This window comes from Protopterus annectens, chromosome 1.part1 (genome assembly GCF_019279795.1).
Source record: "Protopterus annectens isolate FY-2018-M chromosome 1.part1, PAN1.0, whole genome shotgun sequence".
In the NCBI taxonomy this organism is placed as follows: domain Eukaryota; kingdom Metazoa; phylum Chordata; order Ceratodontiformes; family Protopteridae; genus Protopterus; species Protopterus annectens.
In genome coordinates this window covers 351,723,329-351,741,308 of record NC_056726.1, presented here as the reverse complement: position 1 = coordinate 351,741,308, position 17,980 = coordinate 351,723,329, and the positions used below count along the sequence as shown (strand labels likewise).

General features: G+C 42.9%; 1 protein-coding gene across 1 annotated transcript in view; it reads right to left on the bottom strand.

Annotated features, from left to right (window-relative positions):
- UBR4 (ubiquitin protein ligase E3 component n-recognin 4) overlaps nt 1–17,980 on the bottom strand; it is a 3,959,899-nt gene that overhangs the window by 3,826,462 nt on the left and 115,457 nt on the right. The window contains 1 exon segment of the mRNA XM_044087073.1: nt 11,242–11,366. Within this exon segment, the coding sequence (XP_043943008.1) occupies nt 11,242–11,366 (125 nt within the window).

Sequence of the window (17,980 nt, the reverse complement as noted above, 5' to 3'; positions counted from 1 at the left end):
TGTCTGGTCTCTTCTGAACATCAATCAATACCAGGGTCTTTCCACATGGTTCAGAAAACAAAGGAGAGCATTTGTTTACAGAAGGACCACCACATGTGATGATCTGGGGCCAAAAGGCTTTTCACAATAACCTCTCATGAGATGATCAGGCATTTTGGACATCGCATTCTGCCTTATTTCAATGGCTTCTCCACATTCTGGGACTCCCCAAAGGGGACAGCAATGGAATGAACACAATCACCATTGTCTGTACCTTGGATAGAAACTCAAACAAGAATTTTAATAAGGACTAACAGTTTCAGTACACAGAGAAAGAAAGCTAAGAGCTTTAATATCTTGACATTTTAATAGTATGTATCTGTTTTAGTTAAGGTCTATATTAGTAATTCCAGTACACTGCTACACTGCGTTTTGCAGTTTAAGTGGTCAAACTATTGGTTTTAAACCCTAGTTTCTTTCTCAAGCAGTGACTATTTCAGACTAGTTCAGAACCAGTCTTTGGATAAAGGCAAATCTAAGCCAGTCAGCTCAGAACTAAGGGTCCAGTGTTTTCTGCCTCCCATCCAGCCTGCTGGAGTTGTGCTCTTAAACCCAGTGTATCTGTTGTTGCCTGTCCCTTATGCTAACTTGACAAAATTCCCTCCATATCTCGCAGTTTACTGGCTGTTGACCATACGCACAAATACTTTACAAAGTCTCTCCCCTCAAACTCCTCACCAAGCTAAAAGACATTTGATAAAATTGCTTGATATTGAGTGTACTGATCCAGCTTGCACTGATTTTAGTATTAAATTAGTGAGTTTTTACTGCAATTAATTTAAGGGTGGCAAAGTTTTCCAGGCTAGTATTAGAGCCACCCAAACATTATCTTAAAACTGAACTCTAAGCAGTTATGGTTGCCCATGCACCCATAGTCATTCTTATAAGTATCCTGTCCTAGCACTTCATTATAACTTCTAAAAACAGGCTGATTGAAATTGGTATCTTGAGACAGTTTAGAACCATCTCATGCTGTCTTACGATCAACTCTTAATCAAACAGCACAATTCAGTGAGAGAGAAGATTTACACAATATCCTTGGTGGAAAAACTCACACACGGTGAACTCAGACACCAAAACTGTCAGCAGTGCACAACACATCACAGCTCTCCAAAGCCATCACAATACATCATATGCTGAAGTTCTAAAGATCAACTTGCCTAAATCTCAAGAAAAGTAATGTTGTGCAAGAACTAAACATAACCTTAGACGTCCTTCTCTTCTATATGCTGCTGTATTCATGACAGCAAGGAGTTTGCTCCTGTAACTCAAACTTTTGTATAACGGCCACACATTTAATGCTACTGTTACGGTGCGTGCAACGTCCTGCATCTCTTCTCGGACTTCTGTTGTAAACGGACGCAAGGTATAAAGCGGATGTCTGCACATCTACCTCAGAACTGAATGCCACTGGCGTCGGTGACTCGAGTGGGTGCTTCAGGAGTCTAAGTGTGAGGGGAAGGCTGGGTGAGAAACCATACAGCAGCATACAGAAGAGAAGAACATCAAAGATTATGGTAAGTGTGAAGGCAGCCAGCCTAACTAGATGGAATTTTGTAAATAATTCTGTCATTGTAAATATTAATATTTTTAAAATTAATATTTTTTCCACAGACGAGTTTTTACAAATGTAAAAAAACTAAACTAAATGTAAGAAAACTGTGTATGTTCTGAGCTTCAAAAATATAATCACAGGCGCCCTGCTGGAAGAAAGCTGATAAGTGAAGCAAAGCATTTTGTGACTGATCTCAAGCTTGGAGACAGGATGCCTGGACATCTTTCGGCTGCTCCAGTTAGGGATCGCCACAGCAGATCAACTGTTCCCATTTCTTCAGGATTTTATCCAGGATGCCTGGACTAAAATTCTATTGTCTTAGGACAAGAGTTAATGGCTAGGTTTTATACATAAAGTGTCCTTTAATGCTGTGTTTCCTGGCAGGTGCAAGATTACAAATAAATGTTAAATTTTGAGTTCTGTGAGCCTGGGAAACTTCAGCAGTGGTGTCAAAAATTATGTAATGTGAAATGACTAGGTAGTACTTTGTATATCAATTTAAGATTACCTCAGGAGAGAAAAATTAAAGCATTTTGGGTTTTGTCTTAAGCGGACATCAGCTCACCAGTACTTGCTTTGTTCTGTAAGTAGGATCCTAGACTTTAGTATTTCTCAGAGTTAGATAGGAAATTAGCCAGATTAGTCTAGCTGTTTTTCTATATATTTATGTCAAGACTATCCAACAAAATTGTTTTAAAGTTTCCTGTGATCTCTGAACTCTGTCATTGTGTTAAAGTAATAAGTATTGCCTTGTGTTTTTATTATTTATTAAATATTTTTAAACCTTTCAACTGTGGCTGTTTTGTGTAGAGATCATTTAGGCTCTGGAGTACCTGCATGCATTTAGTGATACTGTCTAAGCCACTCCAACAGTCTTGCTGTTCAGCACACTTGCTATTTGGATAACAGTAATATTTCACAGAGAAATTGGTCACCCCTTGGGAAGGGCCTTAGTACCAGATAAGAGTAGTTTGTGGCAGTGATTACTACCTTATAGTCTGGGATGAAAGGGGGCATAGCTGGAGAAAGTACAGTTTTGTACCTACCATGAATGTAGATGTTTGAGTGTATACCCTGCTGCAGTTATCACACTTGGGTTATCCTGCTGTCAGGCGGTCCCACAGTCAGCACGAATTCCAAAGTCTTGGTCCGGCATCAGTTGCTGTCGCTTCTTCCCTGACGTCAGTGCGCCAGGGGTATACAAGAGGCATCAGACGCCATTTTCTTCAGTTCTTCTTGCCCCAGATATCAGGTGCCCCCCCAAAAGGTGGTCAGTAGATAATACCAAAACTAAAAAAAAATAAAAAAAAAAGAGTGTAGCACAAGCAAAACATCCCTCCAGCTATAAGCAAATACACCACAAAGGTTGCATCAGATTTTGAGGTACTGAAAGGTTTTAATTAGGTCAGAGGGAATGGAGGGAGGGTAACCTGGACTGCACAAGGGTATAAAACTAACATCTACATTTATGGTAGGTACAAAACTGTACTATGTTAATCGTGTTACCCTGCTGCTGTCATCACACTTGGGTAGAACCCGAAAGCTAAGGATGGGAGGTGGAGTCAAACAGGGTTAGAGGAGGCCAGAAGGCCCTGCAAAACTGCAGTGGCGAAGTCAGCTCTAGTCTTAGAGTAAAGTGGTAAGTGATCGTGTTTGGTGAAGGTGTGTACTGAACTCCAAGTTGCAGCTTCCAGAATATCCTTGGTAGGCACCCCCCTGAGGAAGGCTGTAGATGTAGCTGCTGCCCTGATGGAGTGGGACCTAATGCTAGCAGGAATTGGTTTTCTATGGTGGGTGTAGCAAAAACGTATGCAATGCCCTATCCATTTGGAAATGGTCTGTTTTGAGATGGCCTTTCCTTGTGATGCTGTAGCATAGGATACAAAAAGCTGGTCAGATTTTCTGAAAACCTTAGTTTTATCCAAGTCATAACTTAGCTGCCCGTGAAAGTCCAAGGAATGCAGGAGTCTTTCTCCTTTGTTCTGCGGATTTGGAAAGAAGGTGGGTAAATGGATGGTTTGATTTAGAGCCACACTGGATACCACCTTAGGCATAAAGGAGGGGTTAGTCCGTAGAGAAACTCTGTCTTGATGAAAAATGAGGAAAGGCTCTACTGCCATTAGAACCTGAAGCTCTGAGACTCTTCTGGCTGAAGTAATTGCTAGCAGCAGGGCAGTCTTCCATAATACAAACTTTAAGTCAGCTGAGAAAGCTGGCTCAAAAAGGAGGTAGCGTAAGTTTTTCTAAAACAAAACTGAGGTCCCCAAGTTGGTGTTGGTGCTCTGCTGGGAGGCCTAATGTTTTTGGCCCCTCTGAGAAACTGTCTTAGAAGTGGATGTGAAAATAAGGGAGGATCCGTGTTGTAGTGAGTTGAAACAGCAAAGGCGTGAATTTTAATAGATGAAAGAAAGTCCTTTGTGTAGCATCTCAATTAAATATTGTAGAATCTGAGATATGTCCGGCAGAAGAGTATTTTGGCCTTTAGCTTGGTTCCAGGCACAAAACCTTTTCCATTTGTCAGAGTAGGCTTTCCTGGTGCTGGGCCTCCTGGCCTCCAGAATAACATCCATAACAGCTTGTGAAAGAGGAGCTGGCTGGTTGCTTAAGAGATTTGCCATGCAGCCAAAATTAAGGTTTTGAGCTGGCTGTGTAGAATCTGACTATCTTGCTGTGTGAGCAGATGAGAGATTTGTGGTAAAATCCATGGTGGGCCCTGGGCCATATTCCTTAATAGTGGGTACCAGTGCTGGCGTGGCCAGTCTGGGGCAATGAGCATCATTCAGGGTCTCTCCATCCTGACTTTCAGCAGCACCTTTGTGAGAAGGGGCAATGGAGGGAAGGCATATACTGACAGCATTTTCCAACAGAATGAGAGTGCGTCCACTTTCCAAGCTTGATGGTGAAATGTCCTTGTGCAAAATTATTTAGCTGATAGACCTGTTTGCCATCCCCCAAAACTATGTCTGGGTGTCCCCATTTTTGAGTTATCATTGCAAATACTTGTGGATCCAGTTTCCACTCTTGAGGATCCATAATGTTTCTGCTTAGGTCATCTGCCAATGTGTTCTTTTTTCCTGGCAGGAATTGAACTTGGTAAGCCAGTGCTGTGCTCCACAAGGTCATTGCTTGCCATAGAGGATAGGAGTGTGTACCCCCTTGTTTATGTACCACATTACTGTGGTGTTGTCTGTCATTATAAGCTGTCCTGGATGCAAGAGGTCCTTGAAGGCTGTCAGGGCATTCTGTACAGTTAGCATTTCTTTTTGACTGATGTGTAGATTTCTTTGATCTGCAGTCCATATGCCTTGAACGCACAGTCCTGCCATGTGTGCCCCCCAGGCGTAGTCCGATGCATCTGTTGTCATAGTTTGCCTGGCTGAGGATACGGTGAAAGGCTGACCCTTGTTGAGGTGACATGCCTGTGACCACCACAGAAACTCCTGCTGAAGGCAGGGAATGAGTGGTATCATTGTTTCAAAGCTGTGTTGAGTCCATACGCTTTTTAGGTACCATTGTAATTTCCTCATATGCATTTTTGCAAATGGTATTAATAGTATGCAAGATGCCATGAAGCCCAAGGCCTGCAGAATTTTTCTTGCATGGAGTTGGGTCTTGGTTGCCATTGATTTAAAGTATGGAGTTAGTTGTAGTCGTTTGTCTGGCATCAGATAAGCCATCTGGGCTGTTGTATTCAAGCTGGCACCCAGGAATGTCATTTTGCGAGGGCATTAGTTTTGTTTTGATTTACTGTGTACCCTAGGCAACTTAGAAGGTGTTTTACAAAAGCCAGATGATGCAAGAGTGTCCTTGCTTTTTGCTTGGATGAGGCAGTCACCCAGGTATGGATATATTTGAATTCCTCTTTGTCTGCAGTATGCAATTACTGGTGCCAGGCATTTTGTGAAGACCCTAGGCGCAAGCAGAGAAGCCAAAGGGCAGTGCAGAGAATTGGTAATGGGTTGAACCTGCAATGAAGCGGAGGTATCTTCTGCAATTTTGTCAGATAGGGACATGCAGGTATGCCTCCTTGAGGTCCAACGTTACTAGCCAAGCTTTCTTGCCCAACATGGGAAGAAGCTGCTGTAGTGTTACCATCTTGAATTTAGGTACTTGCAAGAAGGTGTTTAGAATAGAAAGGTCCAGAATGGGTCTCCAAGCATTGTCCTTTCTGGGGACTAGAAAGAGCCTCGAGTAAAATCCTTGGCCTTGCTCCTGAGTAGGTACCAGTTGAATGGCTCTCATGTCCATGAGAGCTGTAATTTGTTTTTGTGCCTCTACCCATTGATTTTGTGGCAGGTTTGGCATGCCTTTTATCCTTGGCAAGGTGTGGAAATGGAATCTGTATCCTTATGAGATAATGTCTAGGACCCATTTGTCCTTTGTGACAATGTGCCAGTTGTCTGCAAAAAGTGCTAATTTTCCTCCCAAGGGAGCTGCCAAGAGAGTTTTGCTTGGCAGTTTGAGGTTTAAGTCATTGTTTGCGCCTTCTAGTAGTTAGGGACCTGCCTTCTCCTCCCTTCTGTGTTGCAGTGCCCCATTGGCGAGGTTTGTAAGGGATTTGTGCTTGTCCTCTGCCCCTTGGCGGTCTGTATTTACCCCTCTGTGGTTTGTCAGAAGATGGAAAGGACCAATTTTTTGTTGGCCAATTTCTGCTGAAGTGTAAATCTTTAGACAGTCTGCATAGATTTTGCCTTACCCTCCATTTTCTTTAAAACCTCTTCTGCTTTAACCCCAAATAACACATCCTGCTGTAAGGGTGCATCTAGTAACTTTGCTTTAACATGATCAGGCAGAGTTTGTTCCTTTAACCAAGCATGCCTACGTATAACAGACAGTAACAGCTGCTCTACAGAAAGCTTCCAAGGAATCAAATCCATATTGTAAAGTGTGTTTGCCCACCTGTTCAGCTGCATGCAACACATCCTGCATTTCCTTGAATTCAGACTGTTGAGGGTGGGTGCTCATCTTTTGTTTTATTTGAGACATTAGGAATTGCTGGTATTTAAGCATGTGGAATTGACAATTTAGTGCTCTCATAACCAGAGTAGCCGAGGTGTAAACGTTCTTCCCCCACCTATCTAGTGCTCTGGAGTCCCTTTCAGAGAGTACAGAAATTTTGGCCATAGAAGCCTTAGCCCCTCTGGGACCCTGGGAGATTGTCTCTGGATCAGCAACAGGGCTTTTGTAAAGGAATTTGTGCGAGTCAGGCACTCTGTAGTATCTATCTGGTTTGGCTGGAGCAGGAGGCAGAGAATCTGGATTTAGACTAGATTCTAAACAAACATCATCCACAATGTCTAAAACTGGGGGGATAGCAAGTGGTCTGTGCTGGGGGAGTAAAAGAAACTCTGAGCCTTTTCTTTGAGTCGGAGTAGTCCAGACCTTCCCCAGTGGAAATGTTCCCTCATGGTATGTAAGGTTTCCCCAAAGGAATAGCCTTCAGGGGGAGAAGCTGAGGGAATGGAATCTTCATAAGGGGGAAAGGAGTAATCCTGTTTCTCAGAGGAGCCTGAAGAAATAGACACTTGATCAGAGGAGGCATAATCCTCCTTTTGACAGGGGGGGGGGGGGTTGGGAACCCCTGATTAAAAGAAATCAAATCTTCGGCCATTTTAAGCATCTGTTTCTTAGGCATGGGGCTTTGAACTGGAGACTGAAGAGCAGACTTTTTTGGTTTTAGAGGAGTCTTAAGCTTAGCATAAGATTTTATGGTGAGAGTAGTCTGTCTGAAGACACCTTCTGAAACCGGAGGTGTTTCTACAGCACGGCTTCTCCTTCTGCAATGTCGTCGGTAGGGCCTAAAGAAAATGGCTATGTAGGCCTAGAACTCAGCTAGAGAATCCGAAGCGGTCTGGGGTTCCGATTCTGCGGTAGCCAGGGACTGCGTAGGTGCCTCACTGAAAACCGGAGGACCGGCCCAGCCGAGGCCTCGGAGTCTGGCTTGGATCTAGGCTGCCTGTCTATCTTTGTGTTTTTATGCACGCCGGTAGTCGGCTGCTCCGACGGCATAGTTCCTACCAAAGTAGTGTCGTGTGAAATCAAAGCGTCACTTTATAGTTCGCTTATTGAACCTAGCACAAAACCGACAACCAGTAACATTGTGGTCTGGGCCTAGGCAAGGTATACAATAAGAATGAAAGTCCTTATGAGGTATTTGCTTCCCACAAGAAATGCAATTGTTAACTTTTTTCTGACATCGGACTGAGGCAAGAAAAGGTTCCCAAACTGGGTACTTAGCTTTGAAGACTTTGGATTGAAACTAGATTTGAAAATCTCAGGTGTCAGCCAACCGGCACCTGCAAACTGCTTCTGCTTCGGGCACCGAGCGGCAAGAAAGACTTTAGAAAGTGGCGGATGCCTCGTATACCCCTGGCGCACTGACATCAGGGAAGAAGCGACAGCAACCGACGCCGGACTAAGACTTTGGAATTCAGGCGGACTGCGGGACCGCCTGATGGCAGGATAATCCAAGTGTGATGACTGCAGCAGGGTAACACGATGAACATCCTGCGCCAGCTTTCCCCAGGAGTGTCTGTGTGTTTATATATAAACACAATCTCAAAGTGTGTGTGCATCGGCTACTTGGGCAAGGACACAAAGCACTGGTTGGACAGAGAGGGTGCTGGAGGGTTTGGCTTGACTACTTGGCTGAGATCTGAACATTAAAGCTGTGCCAGTAGGGAGTCTTATTGAGGATCTGCAGAGAAAGGGAGAAACCAGCCCCAGACAGACTGTGATCTCTGTGTGCTCTTAAGGGAAATTGTACTTCAGTGTGTGTGTAGTTATTATCCCTCCAATATGCACGCCCCCTCACTGGTGCTAGTGGAAAGGATTGGGACTACTTGATTACTTGGCCAGTGCTCAGACATCAGAGTAAGTTCTTACACAACAATACTATGTCCTCCTACTCATATGCTGCTGTATTCATAACATCAGGGAGAGTGCAAAAACTGCTGTCCTATGGAAGGGGAAGCTGACCAGAAGTACTTTCCACAACCCCATGGAAGATTGCTCTGGCAAATCCTGCCCTGGCTCTAGAAACCAAGTCCAGCTTGCAGTGCCCAGTGAAAGTGTGAAAAGAGGACAATGTAGCTGGTTCAAAAATAGCAGCAGTGACTATTCCTTTAAGGAATGCCCCAAAGGAGGACAGTGCTCTGGTAGAGTGAGCCCTAACTGGGGCTGGGAAAGACTTGCCATAAGTAGTGTAACAGCATGAAAGTTGTGGATATTCAAGAGGATATGGTTTGCTTGAAAACAGGTTGACCCACGGCTCTTGGGTGGTAACAAAAAGCTTGCCAGATTTGCATAGGGATTTGGTTAAGAAATACCTGAGCTGTCTGTGAACACCTAAGTAATGAAGCATTCTCTCTGGCTTGCTCTGTGGAGAGGGGGAAAAAGGTTGGCAGATTTATGGTTTGATTTAGAGACCACTCTGACTACTGTGGGCATAAAAGAAGGGTTAGTGCCGCAAGCATACCCTGTCCTTGTGGATGACAATGGAGAGTCTGCCATAAGGGCCTGGAGTACCTAGACTCTTGTGGATGATGTGATGGCCACCAGGTGTATAGTCTTCCAGGTGCAATGTTGGAGGGAGCAGTCTTTGGATGGTTCGAAAAGTGGGAGTGTCAATTTCTCCAGGACAAAAGTTAAGGTCCCAAGGGGGGGGGGGGGTTCCTTGTGGGTCTGAGATGAAGTGCTCCTCTGAGAACAGTTTGACTTCTAACCTGGAAGCTAGAGGACGTACTAAAGGCAGACATGCAGAGATGGCAGACAAATGTATTTTAATAGAGGAATAAGATAATCCAGACTTCATAAGGTCACACAGTTAAGACAAGATCACCGAAGGCTCTACTTTCAGTGGTTGCAGGTTATTTTTTTTTTTTTTTATATAGACACCACAATGAAAATCTCTTCCATTTAGACAGTAGTATTTTCTAGTAGTCTGTTTTCTGGTCTCCTGCAGAACCTGGATCATGTCCTCTGAGTAAAGGTGTCTGAAGGGAATCAGCACACTATCACCCACAGTGATAGGTTCAGAGTGGACAGCAGGTGGTGTGGGAGTGTTCCCATGTCACGTGCGAGTAGGTCCATTTGGTGGGGTAACTTGTGATGAATGCCTATGGCTAGGTGAAATGTAAGAGGTAACCCAGTGCTGCCTTGGCCAATAGGGCGTCACCAGCAAAATTTGAGGCAGTTCCTTCTGAATTATCAGCAGGACTCTTTGTATGAGAGGGATGGGGGAAATGCACAGGTGTACATCCCCTTCAAGGAAATTGAGACAGCATCCACCTTCCAAGACTCTGGGTGAAGTACCACGGAGCAGAAGATTGGGAGCTGTCTGTTCATGGGGGAAATGAGCCACAACTGGGATACCCCACTGATGGACCTAATCCAGAAACCTTTTCAGCATCCATTCGTGAGACAGCGTCATGGTCCTGCTCAATGAATCCGCAATCACATTCTGCAGGAGGAATATAAACTACTTGGAGAAGGACCTGTTTCCCCAGTGGGATTTCCCAAGCCTGCAGTGCTAGTCTGCACAGGAGTTAGGACTTTGCCCCCCCTCGCTTGCTGCTGCACCACAGCACAGTGGTATTGCCTGTGTACCACCTCAGGGTACCTTGTAGAAAGTGAACCTGGAAAATTTCTAAGGCCAATATCAAGGCTCTCATTTCCTTAATATTGATGTGCTACTTCTGTTGGGTGTGGGTCCATATTTTCCTTACTCTTTAGTGCCCTAGGGTTGCACCCCAGCCTGTGTCAGAGGCATCTGTGAAGAGATCCTGGTTGGGAGGTGTGGGCTGTACGGGCAGACAAGGATTCTTCTGAATCTAGGAGATGCACCATTTCAGTTCCCTGGTCAGGCAGAGCAGCAATCATGAATTCCAGTGAGTGCAAGTGTTTCCAGATTTAACTCTGATACCACTGGAACTTACTCATGTGGACTCTTGCCATGGTGAACATGGAGATACTGGAGACCAAAAACACTAGGATTCTGAGAAATTCCCTGGCTGAGATGGCTTTGAGGGGAAGAAATGTCTCGAAATAAGATGTGAGCATTACAATCTTGTCTGGAGGTAGGCAAGTCATCACTTCTCTTGTCAATTTGACTGATCTTGTGAGAGTATCAGGGAGGATTCTGAGGTTTATGGTAAATCCTAGACCAGATAGCAGGGAGATGGTGAAGCTCAGGTGTTGTAGGGCTGTGGAACTTGAAGGAGCTTTGATCAGGATGTCATCTAAGTAAGGGAAAAGCTGTATTCCCTTTGTTGCTGTCCCCCACACCCCATTATCAAGTACAATGTTGGTGCTCTACTGCCAACGGTCAGCTGGTGATACAGGCAAAATGTAAAAGTATTACTATATTCAAAATTGTATAAAGGCTAAAATAACAAGTGTCAAAAAACCCTGCACATTACCAACTTACAGAAGATATAAAGCTCACAGATCCTACGAAAATATGGGGGTATTACAACTGGCATTCTCCACTGTGGCACTACAAACAGTTAACTGATCATTTAGTGTTATATTTATTTTCAAAACAAACAATGCTTCTTTCCCTAAGCTAATTACATAAATAACTGACGGCATCAAATCACCACTGTATTTTATATAGTTTATCACTGCAATGTACTCTCAACACAAACCTGCATAGAGACAGCTCAGGGCAAAAACAGTCACATCCTGTAAACGATCTGCGGTCAGAGGTTCAAGTATTGGCAACGAGAGAGTATCCAATGCCATGGTAACATCAATCACCAGTGAATGAAACCTAAACAGAAAATTACACTGTAAGCTAACAAAAACAAAATAAATGGCACTAATAACCATAACTAAGGCACAACATTAAGGATGGGAAGTCTAAGCATCTTTATCACTTAACTGATAAAAAAGAACACTGGGACATTAAATAGAAAAACAGGACTGTCAAAAATAGCAAGAACATGCAATACACCTGGTAATCTTATCTTCCTGCAAAATTTCCTACAAAATGAACAAAAAAACTCTTTCCAAAAAGAAAAAGTACCAACACATGAAAGCAATCACATGGGGGATCCACCTTGGATCCCAGAAACTATCGTCCCATCAGTCTGACAAGCTTTATCTGCAAGGCCATGGAGCGTATTATCATGGAACTTATAAAAAAAAGACATCGGCAACCTTCAAACACTGGACCCCACCCAGTTTGGGTTCGTGAAGGGCCGATCTTGTCTCCTGAACCTGATCGACTTCTTCAAATCAGTCTCCAGAGCCAAGGACAAGGGTAAGGTGGTCCACACAGCCTATCTAGACCTTGCCAAGGCCTTTGACACCATCCCTCACTCTGGAATCTTAGATAAACATATTAAGCTGGGCATTAATCCCCAAGTCACACAATGGGTTGCTAAATGGCTTACTGAATGAACCAACACTGTAAAAGTAGCCAACTCCAAATCCAGCTCTAGACAAGTGGAGTACCTCCGGGTTCAGTGATGGGACCGCTCTTGTTTGGCATCTACTTCTCTGGCATCTACTTCTCTGAAGTACAGGCCAACACTAATGGACTCTGGCTAACAAAGTTCGCAGATGACTGCAAACTGGGAGTCATTATTGAATCTCCAAATGATGTGGCTATTCTACAAAAGGGTCTTACAGAAACAGATGCTTGGTGCCAGAGCCATGGGCTCAAGCTCAAAGCCAAGAAATGTAAAGTTATCCCCTTTGGGGAAAAAACATGTATCCGTGAATTACCATATAGGTGGCAGTACACTAAACACCGAAAGTGTGATAAGAGACTTAGGTGGACAGTGGTCTCACTTTCGATAACCACATCGCCACAACAGTCAGGAAATCCTTCTATGTGGCACACCTCACCACTAAGGGCTTTTCATTCAGAAAAAAATGAGGTCATTGTCCCACTGTACTCATCTCTCAGACTCATTATAGCAAAAAATGTCAGGTTTGGTATGTACCTCTCAAAACATCTGCAATAACTGGAAAGGCTGCAGAAATACTTCACTAAAAGAATCACAGGCCTAAAGCAGATGCCCTACGCTGACCGCCTTAAAAAACTCCAGCTATGTCGCATATCACCTACTCAAAGGCGATCTCTGCTTAACATACAAGGCCATGTCAAACCCAGAGCTGTTGGACATGCTTTTCTTAAAGAAATCCCAGTCCCTCAGACGCAAGCTCCAGGGATCTAAACCTTGTAATCACAATAAACAAAACATGCTGGAGGGATAGGTTCCTGACCCAGAGACTCCCCAGACTCTGAAACAGATTGCCCATACATGTCAAGCAGAGTGCCTCTTTGGCCCTCTTCAAAAGGAACTTTGACGATTGGATGGGAGAAAGGAAATTCACCCCGGGGATCACGTCAGTCGCCCTTACTAGACAGGGGTCCAGGGAAGTAAATAGTGTGGGAAGAAATAGCCAGGGAATTGTTATGGCTAGGCTTGTATAGGCCCCTCGGGCTGATAGCCTAGTACCAACCTATGAACCTATAAAGAAGTAAAAAACAGATAAAATGTTTTTAAGTACAGGATGTCACTTTTTATGTAAATCAGTTTTACTTGACTGTTCAGCTGTCCACATTGTTCAGCTAATCAGCTGTGGGCAAACTACACTTTGTACTTAAGAGGTCCGAGTTCCAGGACCTCTACTTATCACGTTTGACTGATGCAAGCCATTCAGACCAAAGACTCCAAGGATAATTTTGAACAGAAAGCAAAATAGGATTAGAAACTCGTTTTATTACAAAAGTCTAAATAAAACGTTTTACACTTAGAGTGACTCATAAATTTCACAACTGTAAAACTAAAAACCAGACTTTCTTCCTTATGTCAAACATTTCAATATGTGCATCTTTCCTTGTATTCGACAACAATTCTAATAGTACGATTCAGAATTTGTACACACCATTGCAACTCCATGGGATGCATATCAGAAGCCCTGAAAGCAGCTGCAGTACTTCCCCTAAAGATAGGTCTCATCACAGATCATGGCAACTACAGACCTCAGCCTCACGAGAATTAATTTGCTAGGTAACAGAATGCATAGTCAGGATACTCAAAATTGGATACAAGGAGCCTACAAATTGCTAGACCCAAGCCAAACCCCACACCCACCACTGAGTAATGCATATTGTCAAAGACCAAAAACAGGTTGTCCAACAAAATTAAACACACACATTGCTGATACACCACCTCAAATTGTTTAACTCAAGGCTTATGACTCCTATCAGTAAAGTCATGAAGCACACTCACTAACCTCAAACTAGGACAACAAAAACCTGACCAGGCTACACCTGCTAGAAAGCACAGCTGTGTACACTTACCGTAAATGTAGATGTTCAAGTGTATTCACTGCTGCAGTCCTCACATTTGGTTTATCCCTGTCAGGGTAGCCCTCAGTCGGCCCGAATACCAGAGGCTTAATATATCTCGCTGGTTGCTGTCGTTTCAGGACTGATGTCAGGTTGTCAGAAGTATAAAGTAAGGCAGCACACTCCATTACATCAGTTTTCCTTGCCCTGTCAGGAGCCAGGATATGATGGAAGAACCCCACCAGTAGAAAGTAAATACCAAAAAGTTTCTTGCAATAAGAGGAGAGATGGAGGGAGGGAAACCAGGACTGCAACAGTGAAAATACTCAAACATCTACATTTATGGTAAGTGTACACAACTGTATTGCGTTAAGTCTTTCACTGTTGCAGTCATCACATTAGGGTCGATTCCCAAAGCTGAGGAAAAGGGTGGAGGTAGTCAAAAAGACTGGGGGCTGGCTAGGATGCCCTGCAAGACTACAGTGACAAAGCCTACCTGGATTTGAAGATAGGCAGGTGGTACTGTCTGGTGAAGGTATGAACAGATGACCATGGTGGAGGTTGATCTGGTAGAGTGAGTTCTGACCCCCATAGGCGGAGTCTTCTTGTGTTGCTTGAAGCAGAAATGGAAGCAGTGTGTTATCCACTTGGAAATGGTTTGTTTGGATATGGCTTTGCCCTCTGCTCCTGCAGCAAAGCTGACTAACAACTAATCAGTCTTTCTGAATGATTTAGTCCTGTCTAGATAGCATCTGAAATGTCTGTGCACATCTGGGGAGAGAGTGCAGTATTCCTTCCCCTTTGTTTTGTGGGTTAGGGAAAAAAATGTGGGTAAATGAAGGGATCGGTTGAGAGCCACACTGGACACCACTTTTGGCATGAAGAATGGGTCAGTCTTGAGGGAGACCATGTCAGCTTGGAAAATGATGAAGGGCTATACAGAAATTAGGGCTTGTAGCTTGGATACTCTTCTTGCTGAAGTGATGGCCAAAAGCAAGGCTGTCTTCCATGAGAGAAAGCAATTCTGCTGAAGTTGCTGGTTCAAAGAAGGGGCAGGGTGAGTTTCTCCAACACAAAGTATAGGTCCCAAGCTGGGGTAGGTGCTCTTCTGGGTGGTCTCAAGTTGCTAGCTCTTCTGAGGAACTGTGATAAGAGGGTGTGAGAAAATAGGTTGCTCAGTGCTGAAATGAGATTTGATATATATATATATATATATATATATATATATATATGTATATATATATATATGTATATGTATATGTATATGTGTGTGTATATATATATATATATATATATATATATATATATAGAGAGAGAGAGAGAGATGTGTGTTTATATAGATTTTATATATATATATATATATATATATATATATAAATAATGTGTGTGTGTGTGTCTATATATATATATATATATATATATATATATATATATATATATATATATATATATATATATATATATATACACACACACATATATATATATATATATATATATATATATATATATATATATATATATATATATATATATATATATATATATATATATATATATATATATATATATACACACACACACACACACACACACACACCTCTCTCTCTGTATATATATATATATATATATATATATATATATATATATATATATATATATATAAATATATATATATATATATATATATATATATATAGATATATATATATATATATATATATATATATATATATATATATATATATATAAATAAATAAATGATATATATATATATATAACATTTGGTGACCAGGAAAGTCCGACTAGGTTCCACAGATCCTGTTTTCAGCGGAGGCCCGGGGAGAAATGCTCCAGAAGCATGTCTTTAGAGTGTGGGAGGAAACCGGAGTACCCGGAGGAAACCCACGCGAACGCAGGGAGAACATGCAAACTCCGCACAGAAGGCACCCCAGCCAAGAATCGAACCAGAGAACCTCTTGCTCTGAGGTGACAGCATTAACTGCTGCACCACTGCGCCGCATCGGGTCGTCAGGGGTATAAAAGATGCAGCCGACGCCATTTTTAGTTTTTCTTGCCCCAGATGTCAGGTGCCCCCAAAAGGGTAAGCTAAAATTAGGTAAATAAAACATACATGCACCAGAATAATTTTTACCTTCCTCTATAAGCAAATACACCATCTAGGTTGTATAGATTAGAGAAGTAAAGATAAGTTCCAGCAAAAATAAGGGGGATGGCGGGTGGGTAACCTGGACTGCAACAGTGAATACACTCGAACATCTACATTTATGGTAAGTGTACACAACTGTACTATGTTCTTCGTGTTTCACTGTTGCAGTCATTACATTTGGGTTGAGTCCCAAAGCTATGGTTGGGGGCTGCAGCTAAACAGCATTAGGAGCGGCTATGAGGACCTGCTGAACTGCAATGGCAAAGCCTGCCCTGGATTTAGAATAAAAAGTCAAATTGTAATGTTTTGTAAAGGTATGCACTGAACTCCAAGTAGCAGGCTCCAAAATGTCTTTGGTTGGTACTACCCATAGAAAGGCTGCAAAAGTGGCTGCAGCTCTGGTTGAATGTGGCCTAATGCCCTTAGGCACTGGTTTGCCACGTTGTGACTAGCAGAAACGAATGCAGTGACCTATCCAATTTGAAATAGTCTGCATGGAGATAGCCTTTCCTTGTGATGCTGGGGCATATACCACTAGTAATTGCTCGGTCTTTTTGAAAACTTTATTTTGTCCGAGTAGAATCTAAGTTGTCTGTGTACGTCTAAAGATTGCAGAATTTTCTCCCCCTTGTTCTGTGGATTTGGATAAAAAGTTGGCAAATGAATTGTTTGGTTAAGAGCTACACTGGATACCACCTTAAGCATAAATGTAGGGTTTGTTCTCAGAGACACCCTGTCTGGATAGAAAATGATAAAGGGTTCCACAGCTATGAGAGCTTGTAGCTCTGAAACTCATCTTGCAGAAGTTATTGCTAGGAGCAGAGCTGTTTTCCAAGATAGGAAATTCGTGTCCGCAGTAGCATCTGCCTCAAAAGGAGGTAAGGTGAGTTTTTCCAAGACATAATTGAGGTCCCCATGCAGGTGCTGGCGTTCTCCTTGGAGGCCTTAAGTTTTTGGCTCCCCTGAGGTACTGCCTTAAAGGATGAGAAAAGAGTGGTGGCTCTGTACTGTAATGAGCCGAAATGGCAAAGGCATGGATTTTAATTGATGAAAAAGATAGGCTTTTGTCCAGCATCTCAGTTAAATATTACAAGATCTGAAGAATATTTGGGACACCTGCATCAGTTCCTTGAGCAAAATCTCTTCCATTTCCCAGCATAGGATTTTCTAGTACTTTGCCTTCTGGCTTCTAAAATGACATCCATCACAACTTTACTGAGAGGTGTGGTTTGTATGGCTACATTATCCACCATGCTGCCAGGTTTAGGGTCCTGAGTTGGCTGTGCAGAATCTTTATGTTTTGTTGTGACAGTAGATGAGGTATTTGAGGTAAGGTCCAAGCTGGGCATTGGGACAAGTTCCTTAAGATCGGATACCAGTACTGGCGTGGCCAGTCTGGGGCAATCAGAATCATTTTTGGTCTCTCCTGCCTGACCTTTAGCAGTACTTTGGGGAGGAGAGGCAGTGGAAGAAAAGCATATACTGACAGGTTTATCCAGTTGAAAGATAAGGCGTCCACTTTCCAAGCTTGTGTGTGATAAGTCCTTGTGCAGAATCTTCTTAGTTGATTGTTTTGAGGGGAGGCAAATAGATCTATGTCAGAGCGTCCCCATACCATTGTTAACATGCTGAAGACTTGTGGATCCAGGTGCCACTCGTGGGGATCCATGAGGTTTCTGCTTAGTTGATCTGCCAGTGTATTTTCCTTTCCTGGCAGGAATTGTGCCTGCAGATGAACTTGGCAAGTCAATGCTCTGTCCATAAAGCCACGGCTAGTCTGCATAGGGGGTAAGAATGAGTTCCCCCTGCTTGTTTACGTACCACATGACCGTGGAGTTGTCTGTCTTTATCAGTAGTTGTCCCGGATGAAGTAGGTCCTTGAAGGCTGTTAGGGCATTTTGAACAGCTA